Genomic DNA, 27,022 nt, shown 5'->3' with positions numbered 1-27,022 from the left:
GGCGAGAGTCACCACGTCCCGCTTTGATTTGTTTTCCTTTTGAGGGAATTAGTGTTCAGTTTTCATTAGCCTTCTTGGACTTGCCCCCACAAGTTCCCCCGTAGGGCCCAGATCACCAGTACCCCAAGATGAGTATTTTTGTGTGTAGTGGGTGTTGTTATGAGATGAGATCTTGTATGGCCCAGAACTCTGTACCTGAGGAAGACCTTGAACTCCTGCACCCAACCCACTTCGAGTGCCGCAGATCACTTGTCTGCACCACCACCTCTAAGATGTACTTCTTGCACACGGCAGAAATGAAGCCAAATCTAAAGACGATGAACAATGAGCCTTTCACCCCATTCAGCAAGCATGAGCAGAGCCGGTGCCCCAGAGCATCAACCAGCGAGAGGTGGACTGCAGCCTCCCAAGGTCCGGACTCCAAGGCACCCTGAGAGCGCCAGGGGGCGTGGTTGGGGGGGACTCCGCCTCGGGGCGTGGCCTTGTGGCGGGGCGCGGCGGGCTCCCTCGGGGTCCCGGCGGGCGGGCACTCGGCGGCCGCGGCGCGATGGAGGCGCCGGCCGAATTGCTGGCCGCGCTGCCCGCGCTGGCCACAGCGTTGGCACTGCTGCTCGCTTGGCTGCTGCTGCGGCGTGGGGCGGCCCCGGCCCCGGCCCCGGAACGCTCGTCCCCGACCGAGGCCCCCGGGGCTCCGGCACCGCCTGAGCCTCCCGAGCCCAGCGCCTCGGAGCCCGCACCCGCGGGGCCGCACCAGCCCGAGCGCATGGCGGAGCCGAGAGAGCCCGTGGCGGAGGAGCCGGCGGACGAGGGGAGGCAGGTACGCACCGGGTTCGCCGTGGGGTCCCCGGTAGGACACCCACGAGCCTGCCGGCTGAACCTCCGCAGGAAGGGCCGAGCCAGTGGCTGGCAGGAAAGGAGGGTTCCTGCAGCCGGTACGCTCCATCCTCCCCCAAAGTGGAGCTGGCCTCTCTCCCTCCCTTCCTCCCCGCTCTGGCGTTCCCGGGCCTCCCACGGACGTTGACACTCTGCTCTGCACCCTCCTCTCTCCCGGTCTTTGCCCACGCGTGCCCAAACCTACGGACACGTGCCCTTCTTCAAGATCTGCACTGGAGTTGGCTTACTCTTGACAGCTCACTACTTTGGGATGGGGTGTGCGAGAAGGGAAGTTGCCTGTGTCAACTTGAAATCCTGATTCCAGAGGCAATGTGGGCGTTGTGTGAGGCCGGGTGGACTGGACTGAAAGAAGAGCACTTACTGGGACCATGTTATTGTCGTTTTCAAACTGCTTGTAGGCTTTGACACCCTCAATCCCCGCCCCCTGGTTGCAGATGAGTCCACCTGGTGTGGAACAAAAGGTACGAGTAGAAGCCCTAGCCCCCCTTCTCCACTCCCACCCCCCAGCCCCATCCCCGTCCCCACCTCCCAGGAGCCGGCCCTCCGCTGACTAGGCCTTCTTCAGGGCACCCACCGCACTCCCCTTGCCCATTCTCTTATGCGCTGTAGATTGGATCCTGGCTTGCCTGAGGTTACTGGGAAGCTCCAGGCCAGGCCACCCACTCTGGTCTCCGGTCAGATTTTAACACTTTATTCTTCATCCTGAAGGCAGGATGGCTCGTAGAAGCCGCGGGCTTGCTGCGCTGGCGTGGGTATGGTCAGCATATCTGCCGGTGCTTCCTGTCCCTCGCTGGATATAACGGTTTACACGGGAGTGAAGCCCTTGGGACAGAGGAGGCGGCAGTGAGACTGGGCCCAGGCCTTTCTCTTTGCTGAGTCTGCCAGACCCCCTACTATCAGGCTCTTTGCTTGACAAGTGGGTGACTAATTGTGTCATTAGTGTGGCTTCTAACTTGCCCAGAGCCGGCTGTGAGGAGACGCTATTGTGTTCAACCCAGGGAGAACAGGATGCCGCTGGAGGCTCGCAGACCCGGGGTGAATGGCAAGTGGGGTTTGGGGGTTCCTCTCAGGACATTACGGGCTCCCTCCACCAGCTCCGTTTTAAACTGTTCCTCTAGATTCCAGCTAGACCAAGGTGTCTGTTGGGATGCAGTCCTGTCTTGGTCCTGTGGAGTAGAGCAGTTTCTTAAGAAACTTTCTACAAGGTTTTTCTAGACACTCACCCTGTAACAGGGTCAGTCCCAGTATTGAAACAGGGGCCTTCGTATAATTAACACAAGTGGGCATTTTGGATTATTTTCTGGTGTTGGTTGGTTGGTGAGGCAGATTCTTGACATGTATCCTGGACTGGCCCAGAGCCCCACTGTGTACTCAAGGCTGACCTCAAACTCAAAATCCTCCTGCCTCGGCTTCCTGAAGCCTATGACTCACACCTTTATTCTAAGCACTCAGGAGTCGCAGGAGGACAGATCTCTGTGAGTTCAAATCAAGCCTGGTCTGCATAACGAGACTCCCCCATTCCAAAAGAAAAACAAAACCAAACCCTAGGATTACAGGCATGGCCGCCACACCCAGGCTAGTGGATACTTTGGAGGATGAGGTACCATGCAGGGAGTTCAAGGTGGCAGCTGAGTTGTCCTGAGGGAGTCCACCCAACAGTAAGGTAGTTTTCTCGTTTGGAGGTCAGGCCCATCACCTGTGAGCCTGGTCTCTGACTCCTGCCAGAAGTGTCAAGTGGGCAGAGTCCCAGGTGAGGACCTGGGAGACAGAGGCTCCTTTGTGTGTTCCTTCCACGCCTTCCAGTCGTGGGCGTCGGTGTTAGAAGTTGTCTTAAAATGGACTCAGGCATTTCCAGCTCTTTCTTTCTTCTGATGCTCACATTGTGTGTGTGTGGGGGGGGGGAGGGCAGGGATAGCCCTAAGGAAGAAAACCCCGGGTTGGGATGAGAGGCTGTGGCTGGATGATGCCTTACATGGAGGCTCCCTTCGCGTTCCCTAGGTGGATCAGGGCCCACCCCACTTCTGTTGGGCGGGAGCCACTGCCCCCAGAGGCTTAACGCGCCTCTCCCCCACCTCATTCTCTTCTTTCTATGTTAACTACTTTCCCCTAATCCAGTCTGCTCCTTTCCCAGTGAGGCCTGGCTGTCTGTGGCAGCTGCAGGCTCTGCCTCGCAAAGCTGATTACTGAGAAGGATCTGGAGTCCGGGAGGCAGCCTTCAGCTGCTGCATAGATGACTTGGGTAGCGGCCCCCTTGCAGGCTGGGTGCCCTCTAGGCCAGGGACCAGGTGGTGGGAGGGAACAGTTATAGACTGAGGCCCAAGTGGGGACTCAGGGAGCAGGGTTGGGGGTGGGTAGGCGTGAGGCCAGCCAAGCTGAGGTCCCGTCCTGCGAGGCCGGCCTGCCTCCCCCACCCTCCAGCAGTTTACAGTCCTGGGCAGGGACTCAGAGAGGTAGGATCATATTATTAGAATGTGTTTCATCTCTCTCGTGGGGATTACTTGGGGCGGGCAGTGCAGGAAGCATGGTGGGTGGGCACACCTAGTTCCCACCGAGAACTATGAAGCAGCTGTGTCCGGACAGAAGCTGGTCCTGCTTAGAGCTGGGGAGCAGAGCTTTCTTGATGCTGATGTGTATGCTGGGGTTTTAGGATGGCCAGGTCTCCTGCGTGAAGTCAGCATCCCGGCAGGGTCATGTTTGTATGGGAGGAGTCCCCGAGAAGCCATGGCACAAAGTTCGGTCCAATGACTCTGAGGTTAGACATTTAGTCTGTGCCCCAGTCAGGCCTCCTGGCATGTGGGTTCTGGTTCCACTTGGGAGTCTGAGATGGGAGTCTCACTTGAGTCCAGGGGTCAGAGATCAGCTGAGGCAGCGTGGCAAGACACTTTCAAAACAAACAAAAAATAAACACACAGTAGGGGCTTATTAAAAAAGATCCATTTTTATTTTATGCGTATGACTATTTGCCTGCATGCATGTGTGTGCACTACATGCGAAGACCAGAAGAGGGCGTCTGGTCCCCTGGAACAGGAGTTAGGGATGGTTGTGAGCCACCACGTGGGTTCTAAGAACACAGCCCAGGTCCTCTGCAAGAGCATCAAGTGCTCTTAACTAACTGCTGAGCCATCTCTCCAGTTCAGAGTAGGGACTTTTGTGTATGTGGCGCTTGGAGTGGAACCCAAGGCTTGGGTGATTTCAGTGCTGGATTTTTTTTGCGTGCAGTACTGACATTAGGTTTATATGGAAAAGGTCCTAGAAGGCTAGGGATGTTGCCCAGTGGTAAAGCCCTTGTCTAGTTTAAATGAGGTTGTGGGTTAGATTCCTAGCACTTAAAAAGGAGAGACCTATTGTTAGCAAGATACACGCTAAAGTTCTCTATATTATTAATACTCTTATTTATTTCACGTGTGTGCTCATTCCAGGGCCATGGTGCACATATGGAGGTCAGAGGATGACCTGTGAGGATCAAACTCAGGTCGTCAGGCTTGGCAGCAAGTGCTTTAACGACGGAGCCGTCCAGCAGCCTGCAGGCCGGAATTCTCTGTCTGGATTTAATTAGTTACACAGTGTGACACACAGAGAGAAAATATAAAGATGGCAGAAGGGTGGGTCTAGGTGAGAAGCATGTGGGTTTCACTGTATTGCTCCTTCAGCTTTTAACTCGAGCTCCACCTTGTGACCCCGCCATCCCCAACCCTGTTGACATTGGAAGCTCACAGACCCAGCCCTCCCACAGTGATCGAGGGACAGTTGAGCCCTTCCCTGTCAACTCATCTGACTTAGCAGTCCCAAGTTGGTCCCATTTTGTCCTCTTACCAAAACAGGTAGGAGAGGGCCAGATAGATGCGTAATAGTTCCTGTCCTATGGGGCCAGTCCTGTCTTAATCACCTTAGCTGATATGATAAGACACTGTTGACAGGTGGCTTTCCTTGCACCTTTGACTCCTGGATTCCTAGACACTGGAATGCTCAGGTCTCGGAGCAGCAGGCTGGACTCTGGGGAGACCTCCTGTCCGTGTGACCTTACATGGCAGAGAAAGGGACTGCCGTGGTGTCTTGTAGTATTTTTATGAGGGCTCTAATCTCATCTGTGTTCCAGACTCATCTCACCCAGTCACGTGCCAGGTCTGTTGTACTGAGACAGGATTTTATATAGCTTCAGGGTGTCTTGAACCCACTGAGAAGACAAAGGTGGCCTTGCTTGTAGAGCAGGCTGGCCTCGAACTCACAGAGATCCACTAGCCTCTGACTCCCAAGTGCTGGGGTTAAATGCATGTGCCACCACTACCCAGAGACCTTGAACTCTTGGTTCCCCCCAATAATAATAATTAATTTTTTTTACATTTAAAATTTTTTATTTTGGATGCATGAGTGTTTTGCCTGAATGTATGCTTGTGCTCCATGTGTGTACCTAGTGTCCTCAGAGGTCAGAGGTGGACACTGGATCCTTAGAACTGGAGTTAAGGATAGTCTATGAACCACCGTGTAGATGCAGAAAACTGAACCGTGGTCCTCTGAAAAAGCAGCCAGTGCCCTTAACTTCTGAGCCACCTCTCCATCCCCTAAAATTTTCTTAATTGCACACACAAGCACACACACACAGAGCAGAGACTGCAGAACCCCAACCTTGGAAAAGGGGAGTTCCTGGAATAGCCTTTCTCTTGGGTAGATTCTTATTTTTGAGGACTCAGAGGCTGGAGGTAAATTTCAAGACCTGAAAGCACCTCCTCCGCCGGCAGTATGGGCTGGGCTGCTAGTCTGCAAGTCTCTCTGGGCCAAACCACCCACGACTCCCACGCCTAGGGAATCCAAAACTGGCTTCTCTTCTGGCTAAAAGCCTTAAAGAGATTTTAAAAGCTGCCTACTTACCCTGTGTGTATCTGTGTGTGTGCGTACGTGTGTCTGTGTGTAGGCATGAGCCTGCTGGTGATGGAACCGGGACGCAACCTGCAAGTGCTCGAAGCTACTGAGTGACGGCCCAGCCCGACCTTGCGTTATTTTCCGTTTACCAGTCCTCCCGCCTGGCTTTCCCGAATGAATGACTGCCCTCCCCAGCCCTCTCTGTTCTGACGTCATCAATCCCTTCGCGGATTTTCTTCTATTTTTGAAATGTGGGGGAGGGGCTTCAGCCCAATGTTTGCCCTGGGGTTGAGTACAGTGCAGACTGCTGCCCATGGGGCTTTTGTGCGTTTGTCTCGTTCTGGTTTTATAAAATGCTTGGTGTCCTTTAAACCTGCTCATGGGAGCACTGCCCCAGCTGTTAATCTGATGGGGACTGAGTCTGCCGCGCCTGCTCATTTGAGTGAGTTTGCTTAAGGCTGGCAAATGTGTGCTTGACTGGGCAGTGCTGAGCCGGGATGGTGTTTTTGGACTGGATGTCTGAACAGGATAAGGTCGGGATGGAAGTGCTAGCTAACGGAACAGTGAGCTGGTCCATCTCTATCTCAGTTTGTGTCCCCCCCACTCCTTTCCCCGACCCCATTCCCCACCTCTCCTGCACTGTAAGCTAACCCCTTACCCCATGTGTGTAATTGGGTTTTCTACGTTCCCCTCGCCCTATTGGAAAGGTTCTGGTGCACACTATCAACCGAAGGTCCTCTGTTGAAATAGGAGCGGCGGGGCTGCGTCCCCAACACCCCGGCCGCTTGGCTAGCTCATGCCCGAAATAACAACACACAAACTGTATTCATTTAAGAACTGCTTGGCCCCTGAACTCTAGCCCTTACAGGCTAATTCTCGCACCTGGACTAGCCCATTTCTAATGATGTGTGTAAGCACCCCAAGGTGCGCTTACCGGGAAGATTCTAGCCTACATCCATCTTCATCGCGTGTGCCTCAGAGAGCAGAGCTATCGCGTCTACCCGGGAGAGCTGAGCATGGCGTCTCTGCTCCAGCAGAACTGTCGGGTCTCTCTGGGAGCAGAGCAGAGTCTGACCTCACTTCCTCTTCCGCCCAGAATTCTATTCTGTTTACTCCTCCCATCTATGTTCTAAGCTGAGGCCAAGCAGTTGGTTTATTATAACTTAACCAATGAAATCAACAGATTGATATATGACACTCCCACATCAGTCCTCTGAACCTGCTCCACCATTGTTGTCCTCTAGAACACCCCAGCCACCATTGCCCTGATGGCAGTGAAGGACGTCCAAACGCATGAAGCCCTTTTCCATCTTCCGCGGACGGACACCCCTTCCCCTCAGGTGTCTGTCACTGTCTGCCCTCTTCCCCAAATCTTTCCTCTCCCCATGCTGCCCACACTGCCTAGACCCGAAGCCCAGGCCTGTCTTGCCCTCCTCTTTTTCTCTGCCCTCTTGCCTGTCTCCCAGAGCCTCCTCACAAGGGAGCAGCTCCCTGTAGTCTTGCTGTGTTCTATTCCGTGCTGTGTTCTTGCAGGCTGTCTGATAGCCTTTTCCCAGGCTCCTGTCCCTGTGCCCTAGGCTGCCCAGCTCCACCAGCTCCGAGTTGGATTTTCATTAACCCAGAAGCCGCATCCCAGCTTCCTTACTTGAAGCCCTCCGCAGCTTCTGCTGCAGCAGGGTAACTTTAGCCTCCGAGGCTGATAGACCTTGGTCACAAGGCTTCACTGCCCCACCGAGGCCTCTGGCGTCTTCCTCGTGCTCAGGCCCATGTCTGGACACTCGTGCTGACCGACTGCCTGGTACGACCAGCCTGCATCTTTATACAAGCCCTGTGCATATCCTGTCTCCGTGCCCTTGACCACGTTAGCAGATACCAATCACCCTCCTCCCGGCTCTCTCTCTCTCTCTCCCATGCATCATCCTATTTGGCTCTCCTCGGAGCACTTAACCAGCATGAGGTCATCTTTTATTTTTGAGCACATTGTCTGTGCAGAGGAATGTCTGCACACAAGAACGAGACCAGGCCCCTGCTCACCACGTTCCCCACCCCTTCCCCACTCCTACCACAGGTCCACTGGACAGCAGGCACCCGTGAGGTCTTTTTCAATAAAGAGCATGCAAAACCCACAAACATCCAACAAAAACGTGCTGCTGGCTCGTTGCCAAAGGCAGGTTCAGTTTCCTTGTCTCTCAGACCCTCCCTGCTTACAGCCTACCTAGCATCCCCTGCTGCAGAACTTACTCCCAAGCCCTGTCTGATGCTCCCAAGGGGTAGACTGCCCTGTAAGGGAGTGAGCTCCCCAGTGCAAGGGGGGACTGACGCATGTTCTACACTGGGTTCTGGTGTCGGCTGAAATACTAAGAACTCTCCTCCCTTTTGGGCCTGACATGGAGCCCAGAGCACTGAGACAAAGAGAGCTGTCCCACGTAGGGAAACCTCGGCCCCTCTTACCTTTCTGCAGATCCAGGCAGCCAAACAGCTCTGAGCTGTCCAGGCCCTGTAATCTGCGAGACCTCTGGCCAGGCAGAGGGAGTCAAGGAACCCATGAGTGAATGACAGAGGGCAGATCGCAGGCCCTAAAGACTGGTACACTTAGCCGGTGCCACGTGGGAGGTAGAGGCACTGGGAGTTCACTGTCATTCTCAGCTACAAAGCAAGTTCGAGGCCCGCCTGGCTACATGAGACTGTGTCTCAAAAACAAACAAAGGAGATTGTGGGGGGTCTGGAGAGATGGTTAAGAGCACTGACTGCTCTTCCAGAGGACCTGGGTTTGATTCACAGCATCTTTCTGGCAGCTCACAACTGTTTATAACGCCAGTCCTCTGGAGAGAAGGGCTCTGGGTTTGAACTGGCTGGCACTAGCCAGCCCTGCTTTCCAGCCATACTGCCACCTCCACCCGCCATGCCTTCCGCAAGGGGGAGACACCCGCAGGCAGTCTCCTCCACCCCACCTGCTTTACCTTTTCTTCAGGAGATTCCCCCCTAAAGAGCTGGAACTGACTGAGCTCCACCTGCCCAGCCGAGCTGCCGCGGTCTAAAGTCAATCAATCCAGATGAGCGTCAGGTTTAGACAGGCCGTCACACCCTGGGTTAGCTTTGGTGGCTAGCCACGGGGTTCCTGCTGATCCTGTCGGTAGGATGCAGGGCAAAGGCAACTCCTGGGACAGTAGATGGGCACGCATGCACACATTTGCCTTGCCCTAATCATTCAGAAGCCTGCCTGACCCTTCCTCTGTAGTGGCTTCTTGGAGATGCTGGATGGAGACCTTCCGTCTCTTGCCACCTCTGGACAAAGCTGAAGTGGAAAATTAACTCAGAACAGTTGAAACAGAGTTATCCACACAGTTATACTGGGCCCACAATCAGTGGGGTGATTGGCTTCTGCTTTGTTTTGTTTTGAAAGTAGGCAGGTGTATTCAGCACTCTGCAGAGAGCAGCAGGCAGGGCAGCAACAGAAGAGCAGCTATCTGTGAGGCGATTGGCTTGGAGCCTCAGCCAGGCCTGCTGGGGGATGACATCAGCCGGTGTCACAGCCTCCAGTTTTCTTGAGGTTGGCTTACGGTCCCTGGAAGCCTGCTCTGTGGGCTTGCCAGGGCCACCGCAGTGAAATGCCATGGGCTGGGGGCTTACACAACAGCAGTTTACTTTTTCTCTGAGGTCAGAAGCCCAAAGCCAGGGGGTTGACAGGATGCATTTCTTCTGGAGCTTTCCTCCTTGGCATGCACGTGATCTTCTGTGTGTGCGGGTTCTCCACTTATGTCTGGATTCTCTCTGATAAGGATAGAGAACCTTGGATGAAGACCCATCCAAGGGACTGGGGAGGTGGCACTTGCTGCACATATACGAGGACCTGAGTTCAAATCCTGAGCATCCATGTAAAAACATGTGTTTATACACATGTAACTCCAGCACTGAGGGGTCAGAGACAGGAGGATCATTGGGGTGTCATGACTGCCAGCCTAGCTGCAGGTTCAGTGAGAGATCCTGTCTGAAGGGAACAGACAGAATGTTAGAGCAGGCCACCTGGCATCCTTCTCTGACACACACACGTGCACACAAACACACATGCACACAAGTGTGTATGTGTGTGCATGACCCTATTCCAAAGGCCTTATTTATTCTTTGAGACAGAGTCTTGCTATGTAGCTTTGGCTGGCCTGGAACTCACCATGTAGATCAGACTGGCCAAGAACTCACAGAGGCCTCCCGAGTGGAGATTAAAAGTGTGTGACACCAGCTCCACTTTATCTTTTGAGACAGGGTCTCCCGCTGGCTCCAGAGTTCACCAGTTGCACAGGCTGTCTCCCTGGTAAGCGCTGAAGATCTGCCCTTCTCCCCCACACATCCCAGTGCTAGAGTTACAGACACGCACAACCCTGCGCTCCTTTTTCATGGTTGCTGCAGATCCAAACTCAGTTCCTCAGACGTGTGCACTCTGCCCACCTCCTCGCGCCCCCTCATAAATTCTTTTGACCCTTCCTCATAGCCAGGGTGTGCAGACACCTCCTCTGTGTGCCCTGTGTGGTATACACGCCTGGTGACTTTGGGCTGGTTGACATTTTGGAGATCATGTTAGCCAAGTGTGTTTAGCTAAGCACTGCTGTAGAAAAGTCCTAGATAAAGATTTCTAGTCTAGACAACAGATCCTTCGCAGTGATCCCTGCATCAAAAGGGGTGTTTCCTTTCCCAACCTGCCTACCTCCCTTAGCTACAAAGATACTTTGCTTTGCAAAACTGAGGTGTCTGATCCACCAGCACACAGCCTTGCATGTGCTAGGGCAGAATGGCTTCCACATAACCAGCACCAAGTCTACGAGCTCTGCTCAGTGGTAGACACTGGCCCGAGATCCTGAGGAACTCAAGGCCCAAGAGTTTGCCTCTTGTGACCTCCCGCCATGGGCCTTGTGAAAGCTTTGTTTCCAGGCTCAACTTGCTCTTCTGTTGGGGAGCCTCTTCCTATGGAGGCTGACTGCTTCTTGGGGTATCTGGGGCACCCCAGACCTACATCAGTGTTTGTCTCCACTGCAGGCAGCTCCCTTCTACCCGCGCCCTCCCCCTCAAACCTGAAGTTTCCACCCTGGCCTGCCAGGCTTCCAAGCCACAGTTCCTCGGGCCTCTGATGCCCTCCCCACACCCTCCAGCTCCACATAGTTCTCCGGTCACATGGCTCTCTCATCCTCAAACATTCCTGAAGTTGAAGTCACTCCTGCCTTCCACCAAGGCCATCCCAGGACGGGATGGGATGCCTCTCCGGCCATCTGTTTATTGAGTCCATGTGTGGGAGAGACCAGGCTAAGGGGGTGGAGTTCCAGTTTGGGGTAAATGGTTACTGCACTGAGTAGAGACAGAAAATGACACTGGAAGGAGCCAGAAGGCCTCTCTCTTGGAATAGCTGGGCTGTTGAGCTGGCTTTGGCTTTAGGTAGTGCAGCCAGATTTTTTGGCGTCTCTCTTTACTTATTAAGGTGAGGGTGGGAGTTCCAGGCCACTTACCACAATGCCCGGACAAACACTACCTGGGAATGGCCTAAGTTGAGGGCTTGTGATCCCCAGGGTCCTCTATCTCCTCCTCCTATCCTTGACTCTGCCCTGACACCACAGGTTCCACCACAGCCGCTGGACGCACTCACAAGGACCTTGGAGATGCCTTCCCCACTCCCTCCCCATTCATCTTCCCCAATTTAGGGAGCCACCTCCCCCAGCCCACATCTCACCCTCTCCTGAGAGAGAACAGGGTTCAGCTAGGTAAGCAGCACTGACCCCCGCCATTGTCTTGCAGGATGAAGAGCAGGACTCAGACAGTGAGACGGGGCCACCCACTGAAGAACCTGAGGAAGAGGATGGTGAGCAAGTGGCACCTACTCCCATGAGGCTGCAGTCTTTGGCTCTCCCTGGACCACTCTGGGGGCGGTGGGATGGGAGAACTGGGGACCACAGGGACTTGAGGGTGGATGGAGGGAGAGGGGCTACAGGATGATCCGATCAAGGCCCCCACTCATCCCTCGCCTTCCTGCGTATACCTCCTTTGCACTTTTGGTCCAGGCTGTTCTGTCTGTAAACAAGTCATTTAGTGCAGGAGGCCTTCCCTTAGAGGCAGAAGCTCTGGCTTTCCCTCGCTGCCAGGTCTCTTCTCCCCTCTCCCACCTATGCCTGTCTTTATGTTGGTTCTCTCTGGTGTATTTTGTTGGGAGGTCCCCCAGGGGCTGTTTCTCCTGAGCTCTGGGTGGCTCAGATGGGAGAGAGAGCCACAGGAATATATGAAACCCAGAGGCCCCCGTGTGTCCTAGACAGACAGACAGACAGACTGGCTGATCTGTCACATTTTATTTCCTTCACAAAGAAGCTGGAGAAAAACAAAGCAAAACAGTTAATTTTATCAGACCAGTACAGTGAGCACACAGAGATAATTGCATTTTTTTTTAAAAGCAGCTTTAATGGGAATGGCGGGGAGCAGGGGTTCAGGAATGTTGTAACTGAGGCTCCTGTGGGTGTCAGTGGCAATGAGGCTCAGAGAGGGAGCAGAGCTGTGGGTTTCTGTTGGCACAGCCTCCGAGGGTGCCCAGGCACAGGCCGTGGTAGGTGAGGATTCCAACCTCTGGCCAGCCAGGCCTATGCTCTGCCCTCCTAGGTCATCGAGCTAACAGTAACTGTAGCCCAAGAGTTTGTCCCTGCTGGCACAGGTTCTAAGGTCCTGTTAGTGACTTGAGCATGCGAAAGGGAGGTTGAAACGAGTCTGGAGGCCCCTGGGTGCAAACAGAGAGACCCCACCGGCTGCCATTCTTAACTCTGCTGACGTCCACCATCCACAATCCCTGTACCCAGCCCCCTGCCTGCTGCTGAGTTCTTTGCTTTTCATCTGAGCTGCTGTCCTGGACAGCCCCCATCCTAATGGCCTGCTGCTATAACCAGGCAGAGGGAGAAAGGCCAGTGGGCTCAGCTGTCAAAGGAAGCAAGGCTGGGCCCCCTCAGACCCCCCCAGCACACCGTCCCCCATGCGCCCCTCTGCAGTAAGCAGCTCAGCCTCCCAGGCTAATTGATTAGTGTCGCTAAAATGACTTCCCCAAGTGACTCATAGATTGATGAGGCCTGGAAGAGGAAGCCCCCACTCATACGCGCTCCCCGGGGGCTCTCACACCCAGCCCTCCTGCTCTAATGAAATTGGATTCGGCCCACCGCGTATGATTAAGTTAAAGCCTGCGTCAGTGGGCCGTCCTGGTGGGCTGGAAGAGCCTCAAGCTAATAAGACTTGCCCCATAAACCAGAGCCCAGCCGTGCACCCAGCTGGCAGAACTTTTGATGTTTATTTTCCTAAAGCGGCACCGCGGCACCCGAAAGCCAAGGTTCTCCTTGGTTTTGTCACTTCTTTGGGTCCATCCTGGGGGTTGTCTGCACACTCGGGCTACAGCTGCCTCTTTGGCATGCAGGATATTCAGGGCTTTGGGATAGATGAAGACACCGCCCCTTCGCTCCTGGGACTGAATGCTGCAGCTCTCGGCTGCAGATTGGAGTTGCTCAGGGAAGCTTCCTGATCTTCGGCCTCATCTGTCCACATCTTGGACTGGCTTGAAAAGCTCTTGGTTCCGATGACCCAGATGGAGTGGAGTTTCCTTATTAACCTAGCTAGGCAGAGCTTATAGCATGCCTAGGCGCTGAGGTGGTGGGAGATGGAGGGGGAGGTTGCAGAGGAGAGGGAGGCTTTCTGAGAAGGACGGTTCAGCTCTGCCTCAGACTCCCAGAGCCACCACCTCACCCAGCAGGAGCCCAGGCAACCCCACCAACCCCCGTTGACTCACCCACAGTCACCTTGTCCTGTACCCTCTGTAGAGTTGGCCCAAAGCTTAATGTGGACCAGGCTGGCCTAGAACTCACAGCGTTCTGCCTCCCAAGTGCTGGGAGTAAAAATGTATGCCACCACACCCACCCCTCCCACCTCAGCCACACTTGCCTAGAGCCAGCTGTTGTTGATTTGAGGCTTCTTTGTGTGCGTTTGTCTCTTGTTTCTGCGGAATCACCAGCACCTGGAATTGCGCTCTCTAAATGCTTGTGGAATGATTTGAGGAGCAAATCAGGCCTTGTGAAAGGTAGAGATTGCTTCCTGAGGAAGCCTCTGGCCCTGGGCAGCTAGATAGTGAGTACCCCAATCCTCCTAAGTGAGGATTGATGTGGGGGACAACATGGCCCCTGCAGGATGTTTGGGCTCTGAGATCATTTCCAGACCCTTCTTCCTCAGGAGAGGATGCTGTCCCAGAGGCCTTTTCTTCCAGGTAGCATCCGTGTGTCTCACGACGTGAGTGGGGAGCCTGACCTGCTCTGAGAGGATGTGGAGGTGTCTCAGAGACACTAGGAAGTTCTAGAATAGCGGCTGGAAGAGAAGCTAGCATTGTCACGGGCTGTCGCCGTCCCCGACCTTTTCTACCCTCCTAGGCATTAGGTAGAAGCCAGCCCGTCAGTCTCAGTCTCCCAGACACTGGCTGGATTAAGAGATGCTGAGGGCATTGCTTCCAAGCAGACTTTCTCATCGGGACACTCCACTTTCCCATGCTAACCTGCAGTCCTTGCCTCCCTCTGCTGGGGTACCCCAGCATCTGTGCTGGCGCTGTGTCTAATGCCTTGCCCCCCCCCCCCACTTCAAACCTACAGATCCGCCCTTTCTAACAGTCTGCAGGCACTGGAGGCTGCTGTCAGACGCTGGCAGTCCGCCAAGCCTGTTCATTTCTGCATCCCATCTTGGGCCTGATGTACGCCTTCAATTGCTGATAACTCGGGGGGGGGGGGGGGACAGAGAGACTGGGCCTGGCTGTCCCAAGCTTAGGAGAAGAAAAGGAAGGTCTGAGTCCCTGGGGCCCAGTGTGGGGACCCATGTGCTCCCTGGGAAGTGAATGGCATTTGCTCTAGGTAGTATCAGCATAAACTGGGGTTGAGGGAGGCCAGTGTGGCGGGAGTTGGGGTGGGGGTGGGGAGCCTCGCAGCAAACAGCTGAAGTGTAGGCTCAGAGGCAGGAAGATAGCTCTGGGCTGGCTTAAACCGGACTGAGGAGGGAATGGCATTTGGAGGATGGAGCGGCACAAGGGATGGTTTCTGTTTGCCCCTTTCAGTTCCCTCTGACCCCACTAAAGACCAAGGTGGGGGGGGGGCCTGGAGAGATGGCTCAGAGGTTAAGAGTTCTGGTTGATCTTCCAGAAGACCTGAGTTCAATTCCCAGCAACCACACAGTGGCTCACAACCATCTGTAATGAGATCTGGCGCCCTCTTCTGGCCTGCAGAGGACTGTTACACAAAGAAACCCTGTCTCGAAACCCCCCCCCCCAAAAAAAAAGAGCAAGGTGTAGGGAGCTATAGGAATTCATAAAAAGTATAGGATGAGCCTGGGGTCAGGTGCTGGGGTGAAGATGATGTCACTGAGTGTGTGGTCTGAAGCTGGGGCTGCACTCAGGCTGCCACAAGGGCTGTGTGTGTGGCTTGTTGGCCTCTCTGACAATAGGTTTTCTCTGTGTAGCCCTGACTGTCCTGGAACTTGCTCTGTAGACCAGGCTGGTCTTGAACTCAGAGATCCACCTGCCTCCGGCTCTTGATTGCTGGGATTAAGAGCCACCACCTAGTTTTTTGTTTTGTTTGTTTTTTGTTTTGTTTTCATCCACCCACTGAGCTATGTTGCTGGGCTGTTTCTTTGAAAAGGAACAAAGGGAGAGCCAGGGATGTAGTTCAGGGAGGAATGCTTGCCTGGCCTAGCATGTGCAAGGCCCTGAGTTTAATCCCCAGCTACACACACATGCACATGCGTGCGCGCGCACATGCATGCACACACACGCGCGCGCACACACACAGGGAGAGTGAGAGTGAGGGAGAGTCAGCTAAAACTAACCGTGGAAGGGGATGCTACTGAATACTGATCGGGACAGCCTATCTCTTAGAGTTGGCACTAAACTTGCCCGCTGTCCTCACAGGAGCGGCCTTCTCCTTTAAGTACAGCCCTGGGCAGCTGAGGGGAAGCCAGTACAAGAGGATGATGACCAAAGAAGAGCTGGAGGAGGAGCAGAGGTAGGCGGCTTCTGGAACACGGGTGGAGGGGCCGAGCAGGGTGAGCCAGCCCACCATGCCCTCTTGCATCTTTTCTTGTCCTGGTAATCTTCAGCCAGCCTCAGTCAAGGGACGATGTTCCCCTGGAGCAGGCAGCTCAGAGGGGCGGGCATGAGATGCCAGGGAAGGGCCTGGAGCAGCCTCACTGGTCACTTATGCGTGGAGCCCCTGACAAATCCAATTTGTCACTTGAGGACAGAGCGGGATTCTTGGTGCTCATCCATCTGGCATCCTCCCTCCTCCTGGCCCCCACCTGCGGTGTCGTTCTCTATCTGTTCCGCTTCACACAGCTCCGCTCTGCACGGCTCAAGGCAGCTGTGTGACTTCTGGGTTCTGGAATCAGGCCACTCTCCCCTCACCCACCAGAGCCCTCAGTGTGTCCATCGGGCTCCCCACAGCGTTTTATCTGGACTGCATGGGTGGCTGAGGGGGGCTGTGAAGCAATAGGGTGGCCAAGGCGGCCACAGGAGGAGCAGGGTTTGCACTAGCCCAGCCCCCTCCCATGTGCACCTGCTGTCCCGCCGCCAGAGGTGTGAGCGGAGCCGCTGTGCTACAGTCAAGTCTCACTGAGAGCAGCACCATTTCCCAGTCCGGGCACCCAGAGGCGCTGGTGGGGGACTAGCCCTGACTCATGAGCGCAAGCAAGGAGTAGAAGGCCGAAGTGAGATGCACGGCTTACCCACCCTCTCTGGGCTGCTCCTGGGCTCCCAGCTTTCCTCTGGTGTCCCAACCACACTGCTTGCAAGATCCTGTCTCTCTGCCAAGTTGCTGACTTCGCAGGAGCCTCCTCACCCCGGGTGCAGAGGGATGTCAGGGTAGGCACAGGCAGGAAGAAGCCCTTACCATGCGAGTCCCTAACTCCTTGGATGAGGACGCTGCCTCTTGTTGTGACCCAGTTTGCTACCTTTGTATTTCAGGATTGAGCTGACCTCTGACCTCACCTCCCTGTAGCGAGTCCTTTAGTCCTGGGCCACAAATGTCCTTGCAAACCCTTGTGGTAAGGAGGTTGGTTTCGTAGACTAGCCGTGTTTCCTCTCACGTTGTCTGCTAATGTGTCCCCAACGCCACTGACGTGGTCTAAACCCTCCTCCTCCTCTTCCTCCCCCACCGTCTCCATAACCAGTTAATGCATTTTGTCCCATCTGGACCTGCCTTGTTCTTCCGTGCACGAGGAATCCCAGACACAAAAAGAGCCTTTCCCGGGGACCAGTTCAAGTCCCTGGTGGACCTAAGGGGTCCAGCTAGTTTGGGTGCTAGTATACTTTTTTTAAAAAAATATTTATTTATTTGTTATGTATACAATATTCTATCTGTGTGGAGAGGCGAGAGAGGGCCTGAACCCCACCCTGCCATCCCAGGCATTTCTGAGGATGGGGCTTTGGCAACACTGTAGCCTCATCCTGTCTTCAGGTCGTTGCACTGTGGGCCCTGAGGGGCTCTCCGGGTAGCAGAGCAGTTAGGCCTCAAGTTTGAGATCTACCACCGTTCCTTGTGTTCACAGTTACTGGGTGGCAGCTAGGCCTCAGTTTGGAGTCTGCCACCGCCCCTGTGTTCAGAGCTGAGGCCAGGAAATGAAAAGGCAAAGCCACTCCTGTGTCACTTCAAAGACAGCAGATTCCCCACTGCCTGAGGGCCTTTGCCTCCAAGTTTCTAGGGGACTCCAGACCACCCACTGATGTCTGGCTCTTCTGTGGGCTAGAGACTGTGCCAAGGAGCTGTTCTTGGGGTGAGGAAGGAGTCCCCGACTCCTCCTCCTCTGCACAGGGAAGTCCTCACTGTGTGCAGGAGGGACTGGTGGAGGTCCCGGCAGGGCCCGAGCTCACGTTCATTCCACTCCCTACCCAGCATGCTTCGCTTCCTGTGGCTCTCACCCGCCTGCCCCATCTGACATTTGCTTGCTTCCCGCTGACCCCTGCATGTGGCCCCAGCTGAAGCTGCCCAGGGTCGGGGGGGGGCGGGGGAACACCCCCGACCACACCTCTGCCTCCTGATGCTTGGGGTTGCAGAGGCTGTTCAGTTTGGCTTCGACTTTCTGTCTCTGCGTTCTGGAGAGATGGTAGTTACAACACAGACCTGGACCCAGCTGAGTTTGGGGAACAGCCCTACGAGGGACCCCTGAAATAGCACAACTGTAGAACTGGCGAGGTGGCTCAGGGAGTAAAGGTGTCTGCTGCCAAGCCTGACATCCTGAGTTCAATCCCTGGGACTAACATGAAGAAAGGAGAGAAGTGACTCCCGTGACTTGTCCCTGGCCTCCACAGCATACACACTCACACATCCACGCAAAACAAGTAAAGATGTAATAATAATAATAACCCATTCATGTTACCATCAAACGAATGAAGCCATCCTCAAGCTGGCAGGGTGCCCGCCAACTCTGTCCCTACCAGACAGCCTCTGTTTGCTCTGAGGCTGCAGCAGGGAGCGCCTGGTTAACAGGTGAACGCTGCACTGCCTCCTCGCCTTGAACGATCAGCCAGATCACCACCCTAGCTGCACTTAGAACCCAGCTCCGCAGCGACTCGCGGCTCTGTTCTCCCCAGGCTTGCTCACGGGTCCTTGGGGAGTGGCAGTTAGGAAGCTAGAGGTCCCAGAGTGTTCTCTGATCTCAGCTGAGAATTCCTGCCCTCGGATCTGCTCCAGACAAAACTCCTGTCCAGCGCCCGGAAGTGGTCAGGCAGCAAGTGCTGTAGTCCTGGCTGCTGTGCACGCTAACCTTTGTCCAGTTCCCTCGCAACGGACATGCACACCCTTTCCCTGCTCCCCACATTGGCTCTATCCCTGCCTTCCCCCTAAGCTTCTCTTGGGGGCGCCACCTCCCTCTGTGTGACTGGGACCGTTGGCTCTCAGGCTTTAGACAGCTTCCCCTAGGGATGAGGCCTTCTCACTCCACAGCTTGGCAGGATATCCCACCTGGCAGTTCCAGAGGGAAAGTGGAACCCAGCTTGTACGCTAGGCTGTGTTGGCAGGCCAGGCCAGGTCGCACACTGCTGAGGCTGGCAGTCTGAAGGACTGTCACGCCGTATTGACAGGACCTCAGAGGAGGGTTTAGAACTGCATATTGGGCAGGTGGGAACTCACTCTGGCTCTTCCTGAATCAAACTAATGGCTGAAAGTATGCGTTGACTTTAGCTTCCAGGAGAGGGCGCCAAAGGCACAAAATTAAGATCACTTGCCTTCAGCAAGGTATCCAGGCTTTTGATCCTCCTGGGCAACCTCACGGGAGACAAAGACCCAGGCAGCAGGAAGCAAAAATTACCCAGGGCAGTAGGAATGTCTTTAGTGTAACCAGCCACATAGCAAAGGATCAGCAAGCTCACTGCCCAGCTACTCTATACCCAGAAGCTGAAGTGGCTGGTGGCTGCCTGGCTTGGGGGGCGGGGGCGGTGAGGGGTGGGGAGAGGGACAGATGGAGCCCCTGTCACTGCAAAGTGTGTGGAGCAAACTGCTGGACTGACATGGCCTCTGCGATTCCAACCATCCCCCTCCAGCCCCTGTGCCCACTCTTCCTGTCCTGTGCTCCTGAAGTAAACCGAGCAAGATACATGATCTTTTTCTCCCTATTTCTCTTTACAGAACTGAAGAATAACGAAGGTGTCCTTAGCCTCCTCCTGAAGGCTTTCTTGCCTTTTTTTTTTTTAACATCTTAAAAGCTTGATTAAAAAAAAAAAAAAAAAAAAAAAAAAGAACCCCAGGGAGGAGTCCGTGCAGGCTTGGGGTGGGGGAGAGTTTGTCTGCAAATCTGCTGACATGCTGATACCCCCACCCCTCTTGGGCTCCCTTGGGCTAGCAAGATCTTTGGGAGCCCTTGTGTCTCTGCCCTGCTCAGAGGTGTTTATGGAGTGGGGGGGACAACTTGCCAAGAATGGGCCCGGGTCTTGGGCTTTTCTTACCAGCCACGTTTGCTCCCCACACCCCGCTCACAAACCTGTGCTTCTGTTCTCACCGAAACCAAACCCCCAGAGTTGAGAAGTGACAGGCAAGGGAGGAGAAGCCCCACAGGTGCTCATTTGCTGTTAGAGATGGTTACACACCCCTGGGGCGGGGCGGGGGCTTTCCTCTTTCTCTCTGGCAGGAATGCTTCACGCCAGGTACTGGCTTTAAGGTGGCCTCCCTTTTTGCCCCCACTCTCCTCCCGGGAGTCTCGGGTCTAACCCTCTGGTACTAAGGCCTTTTCACTAGTGTTCTTACCAGCTCAGCTTAGTCTCCACTTTGCTTGCAATAGCCGGCTTAGCTTCGAGTAGACTTCTGGGTTGCGCGTTTTCTAGGTTATTCCTGGATGACTTTGAACCTCACCAGATAATCAACCAGCGGTCCCAGATTAGTTTTTCAGAATTTTATATTTGACAGTATTTATACTATATATCAGACAACTCTGAAGTCTTAGACTTGTTGACGAAAACATTTCTTTTTCTAAAGCACTGAGTTTTTAGAAGACTTTCCATTTATTTAAGAGAAAACTGGAAACATGTCCAGCATCGACTCCTAAGCCGTGTGTTCCTGGCAGCCTTCTCCCGTGTCTGATCACTTGGGTTCGGAGCTTAGGGTTGAGCAGGCAACAAAGCAGCAGACACAGCTCCATGCCTTTGACACAGAGCCACGTGACCAAAGGTGACACTCGTTCCTAAATAGCAATAGTGAAGTCCCTGTCTAGGCGGGATCTCCTCCGCACAGAGGAGTGACCTCTGGATACTGTTAGTTAGGCTCGCGTGGAAACCTGAACACAGCTTGTGGGCCACAGCCTCTCCCCACCCCCAACTCCTGGCGGCTGGGCTCGCTGTGTACAACCCGTGTTCTGGCAATAAAACGTTAAGCAGAGGACCTTGGTTACCGTGTGTTTCTTCAGTTTGCTTTGTTTAAAAAGGAAGAAAGACCTCTTTAGAAACAAACTTTAAACCTCTCTTTTGATGCCTTTGATGCTCCAGCAGCGCACAAGGCTGTACGCATGCCTGATTCCACATACACAGCCCAGGCTGGAGACATGGGTGTTGGGCTAAGAACATTGGCTCTTGCAGAGGGTATGATTTTCTTCCCAGTACCCTGATGATGGTTCACAACCATCCGTACGTAACTCTAGTTCCAGGGAATCCAGTTCCCTCTCTGACCTCTGAGGGCATCAGGCAAACATGTTGTACACACACATACATACATACATACATACATGTAGATGAAACTCCTGAACAAATGAAAACAAAGACAAATAAGTAAATACCACAGCCCTGTGGGTAAGGGGTGGTGGTGGTGTACAACAGTGATCCCAGTACCTGGAGGTGCAGTTTACATAGTGAATTCCAGGCTAGCAAAGACTACACAGTGAGACCATCTCAACACCCCTCCCCAGAATCCAAAAATAATAACAGTATTAATAATTATAATGATAATTATGATAAATACACAATTATCATGACCACCAAAACATTATGGACAGTTCATTAAGAGACAGTACTGTAATAAGGAAGGCCGCTTGTTTGTTCCCAGCTGCTCAGCCCCGAAATAATCACACAGAAACTGTATTATTTAAATCACTGCTTGGCCCATTAGCTCTAGCTTACTTACTAACTCTTACATCTTAACCCATCTCCACTAATCTGTGCATCACCACAAGGTCTGGCAGAATGTTTCATGAAGCAGGAACCCTGAAGGATGGTCTCATCTTTAGGCAAGTTCAGCAGTCATTTCTCTGTGTGTCCTGCATGTCCAGTTCATAAAGCAGTCCAGGCAAGAGCAGTTTCTTGCCCAAATGGCTAATAGACTCCATAGGAGCCTCTTGGATGCCCATCATCCTCTTGAAGTAGATTGGTGCTGCCAGGAGCAGATGTGTCTCACTGTCATGAAAAGTCCTAAGTTCTTATTTATTTATTTATTTATTTTTTAAAGATTTTATTCATTATTTATTATGTATACAACATTCTGCCTCCATGTATGCCCACAAGCCAGAGGAGGGAGCCAAATCTCATTACAGATGGTTGGGAGCCACCATGTGGTTGCTGGGAATTGAACTCAGGACCTTTGGAAGAGCAGCCAGTGCTCTTACCCACTGAGCCATCTCTCCAGCCCCCTAAGTTCTTAAAACATTTTAAATGCCATATTCTAAAGGTCTTTGAAAGGTTTGAAGAATACCTGTCTAACTGAAATATACTTCTATATATCTAGAAAACCTAACATGACTAGAAGCTTGACTATTAAAGATGACTATCTATTAACTTGTATTTCTTAATTATACATTATATTTTTTAATGAGCTGGACAAACGCAATACCTTAAGCAAGAGCAGAAATACATATACACAGTATAACAAAATTGGCCTTAAATTTGTATTAATAAACCAAGATCCATACCAATGCAAATCTCTATGGCATATCCCCCTTTAAATATAAATATTTATAAACAATATTTGGGAACTTGGGCATAGTTCTATAGACTACTTCCTGCTGATTGGGGACACTGTTAATCAGGTCTTTCATGGTGTATCCTGTGTGCTAGGTTCATCTCAGTCAGCAGTTGGGCAAAATAATTTTTGGGGGGTGTTCACAGCAACCTTTCAGGGGGTCCTGGTGCGTCAAACCACATTAGCCTGGAATGAATCCATAGGTTCTCATTCTCTGTGGAAACACAAGAACGTCTTTTCCAAAGCACCATATCCTTAGATCCATATTTTGAAATCAAGACACCTTTAAAGTATATATGTTGGTTTAGCTTAGCAATCCCCAGAATCAGATGTCTCTCTGCAGTCAAAAATTCAAAGAAAAGACAATAATATACATAATCCAGACTCTCTGTGAATTTTCTATTTTTATATGGCTTATTTTTCTTTATTCCTTTTAATCTATAACTTTGTACTCTGTCTCTTTAAAGGCTTTATCTTTTTTTTAAAAACCATTTACTTCATTTTATAACTGCTTACACTCTTTTCTTCTCTCTTCTAAGCCTATATACATTAATCCAACACTGTGAACCATTTATAGGTTTTTTCCCACCCGAACTTGTCTTTATTGTATATCTGTAATTCTTTACTGTTCAGGAGCGCTTCTTAAAAGGCTAAGCCCTTCTTATGAACTTAAGTGATGCCATTGCCTGCTTGCCCACTGCCTGCTTGCCCCGCCCAGACCAGCATGGTGGAGCTGCTTGCTGCCTGGAGAGCCATGCACAATGCCCCTTCTCTAGGCACAAAGCCAGTCCATGTTGCCACCAAGCAAGCTGTAGCATGTTGCTCACAAACCCCATTCAAATGCTCGATCTCCTGAAAAAATCAGAGGTCATGCTGGCAGCATGGCCCAGAAAGCCTGCATTTCAAAACCGTGGCTTTTTTTTTCTGCTACCACTGAATCAGGAAAACCTCTCTTAAAGGAGCTGTGGCACACCGCCAGCAAATAGAAAGAGGCTGTGTGTTAAACTCTGTATTTTTGTGACTAGAATTCCCTTACAAGCCCTCTCAGGTTTTAAGTGGATTTTAGTCAACCACATCTCTGCCAATTTGTTGTGTGAAGGAAGGCCGCTTGTTTGTTCCTGGCTGCTCAGCCCCGAAATAATCACACAGAAACTGTACTATTTAAATCACTGCTTGGCCCATTCGCTCTAGCTTCTTATTTGCTAACTCTTACATCTTAATTTAACCCATCTCCACTAATCTCTGCATCACTACAAGGTTGCAGCCTACCAGCAAAGTTTCAGCACACTGTCTCCAGTGGTGGCTTCTCTCTAACTCTTCCTTCTTCCTCCCAGCATTCAGTTTAGTTCCTCCCACCTACCTCTATTCCCTGTGCAGGCCTAAGACAGTTTCTTTATTAACCAATGGTATTCACAGCATACAGAGGGGAATCCCACATCACAGTACTCTCTGAATCTGACAGTGATTTTATCCACGGTTCTCAGTAACTCCCTCTGCTTACCATACCTTCACACAGTGGGGTACAAAATCCACCCTACATGTCCCCTCTTCCTCTTACAGTGGAAGTGACTATAGACCTAGCTTGTGCAGACAAGGGAGGGTAGGAATTGGGACATCAGGACTCCAACTTCTAGATGCCGGGGGAGACAGAAAATAGATTGTTGAGTGGAGGAACTTGATAGGGTGGGAGAGTTAGAACTTACAGTAGAAGGAATTCCATTAAAAGCACAAGGCCTAGCCTGTCAAACTGGCACACATCTTCAATCCCAGTACTCTGGAGGCAGAGGCAGGAGGGATCTCTGAGTTTGAGGCCAGCCTGGTCTACAGAGTGAGTTCCAGACCAGCCAGAATTACAAAGTGGGGACTGTATCAAAGACAAAAGAAAAGAGGAAAACCCTAAGTCCTAACACATCAGGAGTGCCTCTCCGGGCAGTCCAGTGGCTGAGAGCTTTGTTGAAGCCTGCTCGGTTATGATTGATCCACAGCATAGCTACAGCACACATGGCCCTGGGAAAGGCTGAGATCTTAGCTTGCAAGTGTGGCTCAAGTTTTCTTCAGGCCCCAAAGCAATCAAGTGTCCAGGACTCAAGAAATCAGGATAGCAAAATGGAGCCGGGATGCAGTGGCCAGTCACGCTGGTGAGCCCAGGGCGGGCCATGCAGTGGAACAAACTGGACCACACACTTCCTGTCTTCAGCTGCTCAGCCCATCTTTGATATTTGCCATGGGAGTCATTCTGCGCTCGTCAGGTGGGGTGGTGAATGTCATAAACCACAAGGTGGCCACAGAACCACGTGGTCAACACTGAGGTCCATCTGCATCCACACCCACTTTGTGTACATAGGAAAAGTGCCTCTTTCTCTAGGCAGCAGAACCCCAGAGGGTTAATTTTAACCTACCCTCTCCATGGCCCAGAATGCTTGCCTACACATCTGTATGGCCACATCTGTATGCCCCCATTTCCCTCGCTTCTCGCTCATCTGTCTAAACTGAGCCTGCTCCTAACCCGTTTTCCTCAGCACCTCAAGCCATTTAATAAAACAGGGGTCTGTTCATCCTTGCCTCACTGTGAGATGCAAATCAACTGTAGGCCCCATGAGGAAACTGAGGCACAGTGAACCTGAGACCCAGGATTTCAGGGCTGAGTGTTAACGCAAACCGCCTCCTGCATTTTAAGTGGGTCTTCCACTGAAAAGCAAAAGGAGAGTCTCCACCTGGCACAGGTCCCACGCCACCCTCACACCCCACCCCACCCCCGTCCTCCATCAGGAGTGTCTTTCCTCTCATCCTCTCTTCTCAACAGAGTGCAGAAAGAACAGCTGGCTGCCATCTTCAAGCTCATGAAAGACAACAAGGAGACGTTTGGCGAGATGTCTGATGGTGACATGCAGGAGCAGCTCCGGCTCTATGACATGTAGGCCTGTGGCCCAGCAAGACGTGACCCAGGACATCCTGACAACCCTGAGGGACTTGGTCCAGGAGGTTGTGATCCCCAGACTTTCAAAGGACTGTCTCGAAAACACAGATAGCGTGGTGTGTTGTATAAGGATTCGCCCGGCCCCTGAAATTTTGATGTCCTGTTTGAGGAATCGGCATTGTTTTCTTCAGAGAAGGAAACCCCTGACTCCTCTGGCTTCAGTCGCTGGTGAGGCTCCAGCTGTGTCATCTTCTACAGACCTAGGGCAGGTGGTCCCGGGAAGCTGACGAGGGCTTGGTGCTTGGACCCTGAGCACACTGTGTAGACAGAATATGGGGTGCTATGGGGGTGATGGGTGTACCTAGTAACCCTATACTCTTCATTCTGCCCTAGGGGTATTTCTGGAGGTATCTGGGGTGGCAGCAGATAGTCTGATTGAAAGGCTCAGCTGTTCCCCTGGGACGGAACAGTGGGGTCAGCAGTAGCTGCCACTGCCGACGCTCACCTCCAGGACAGCCATGCCTTGAGCGAGTTTGGCACAAGCTGGACACTGTAGGCACAAAAAATAAAACACACAACAGGACCTGGGGTAGAACACGTGGTTAGCAAGTTCAAGGCCCCTGAGTTCCACCCCCTCCTCCCCCCACCTACCACCCCAGGATGACAGTGTGATCCGTACCTTTGGTGAGACTACAAGCCCTTTAGAAAATGAGAAAGAACCAGACAGCATCCAGGGAAATGCTCCAGCGTCCCCAGAATAATGCCTGCATCGCAGAGTAGACTGCTCCGTGATGATGGGAATGAGTGAGCCACAGTAGCCCCATCATGCCCACCAGTCCTACTTCTTGTCACCCCACTTAGCCGGAAAGTTCATAGCCTGAGCAAACCGAATCAAGGGTATGCTGAGGACAGAAAGTGGGAAAGATCTTAAGACCGACTTTTATTTGCTAAAATAAAGCTAAATCAATATAAAGATATAGCTCAAACTATGGGGAACAGAATTAATATTTTAAAGATTTATTTTATTTTAGCCAGTTATGGTGGTACAACACTTTTCATCCCAGTCTCGGGAGGCAGAAGCAGGCAAACCTCTGAGTTCAAGGCCAGCCTGGTCTACAGAGCAAATTCCGGGACAGCCAGGGCTACACAGAGAAACCCTGTCTCAAAAAAACAAAACAATACAGAAAAGATCTTATTTTGTTATTGGTTTTTTTGTTTGTTTTCTTTTTTGAGACAGGGTTTCTCTGTGGCTTTGAAGCCTGTCCTAGAACTAGTTCTTGTGGACCAGGCTGGCCTCAAACTCAGAGATCTGCCTGCTTCTCCTTTTTGGGTGCTAGGATTAAAGGCATATGCCACCACTGCCTGGCTTTGTTTTGTTTTTGTTTTTGTTTTTCAAGACAGGATTTCTTTGTGAAACAGCTCCAGCTGTCATGAAACTCATTTTGTAGAAATCCACCTGCCCTAGCCTTCCAAGTTCACTACCTGGCAAGTTTAATGGGTTTTGTTTTGTTTTGCCATGGCCTCTCTATGTAACCCTCGCTGTCCTGGAACTCACAGAGATCCACCCACTTCTGTTGGCTTCCTGAGTGCTGGGATTAAAGGTGTGCGCTACCACACCCAACCAAGATTTTATTTTTGTGTGTGTGTGTGTGCACGTGTACATGTGTGTGAGTGCATTTACATGCTCATGTGTGTGTGTGTGTGTGTTGTGAGTGTGAGTACAGACTCCTGGAGAGTAATTGCTGCTCTTCCAGAGGACTTCAGTTCCAACAGCCCATGTCCAGCCGGCTGCTCTCAACCTCCTGTAACTCCAGCTACAAGGGTACGAACCTCATCTTCTTGTCTCCATGAGCACTGCACTCATATGGGGCATGTACACACATACACACAC

The 27,022-nt window shown here is 52.3% G+C and overlaps 1 protein-coding gene across 1 annotated transcript; it reads left to right on the top strand.

The window, feature by feature from the left end:
• The first annotated feature begins 500 nt into the window (after positions 1-500).
• Positions 501-26,752, top strand: Mxra7 (matrix remodeling associated 7). Its single transcript, XM_050140089.1, has 4 exons — positions 501-817; positions 11,530-11,593; positions 15,695-15,788; positions 25,018-26,752. The coding sequence occupies exons 1-4, from the start codon at positions 548-550 to the stop codon at positions 25,130-25,132; spliced, it is 543 nt and encodes a 180-aa protein (XP_049996046.1). The 5' UTR covers positions 501-547; the 3' UTR covers positions 25,133-26,752.
• The last annotated feature ends 270 nt before the right edge of the window (positions 26,753-27,022 follow it).

Source organism: Alexandromys fortis, unplaced genomic scaffold (genome assembly GCF_014885135.2).
Source record: "Alexandromys fortis isolate MF-2015 unplaced genomic scaffold, M_Fortis_MF-2015_v1.1 scaffold_39, whole genome shotgun sequence".
Classification (NCBI taxonomy): domain Eukaryota; kingdom Metazoa; phylum Chordata; class Mammalia; order Rodentia; family Cricetidae; genus Alexandromys; species Alexandromys fortis.
The sequence above is the reverse complement of the archived record's forward strand: the minus strand, read 5'-3'. Positions and strand labels throughout refer to the sequence as shown.

Excerpts from the sequence above, each read along its gene's own strand:
- Mxra7 (XM_050140089.1), top strand. The coding sequence starts at position 548 with ATGGAGGCGCCGGCCGAATTGCTGGCCGCGCTGCCCGCGCTGGCCACA. Across the intron at positions 818-11,529 it reads CGGCGGACGAGGGGAGGCAG|GATGAAGAGCAGGACTCAGA; the intron begins GTACGCACCGGG and ends ATTGTCTTGCAG. Across the intron at positions 15,789-25,017 it reads GAGCTGGAGGAGGAGCAGAG|AGTGCAGAAAGAACAGCTGG; the intron begins GTAGGCGGCTTC and ends TCTTCTCAACAG.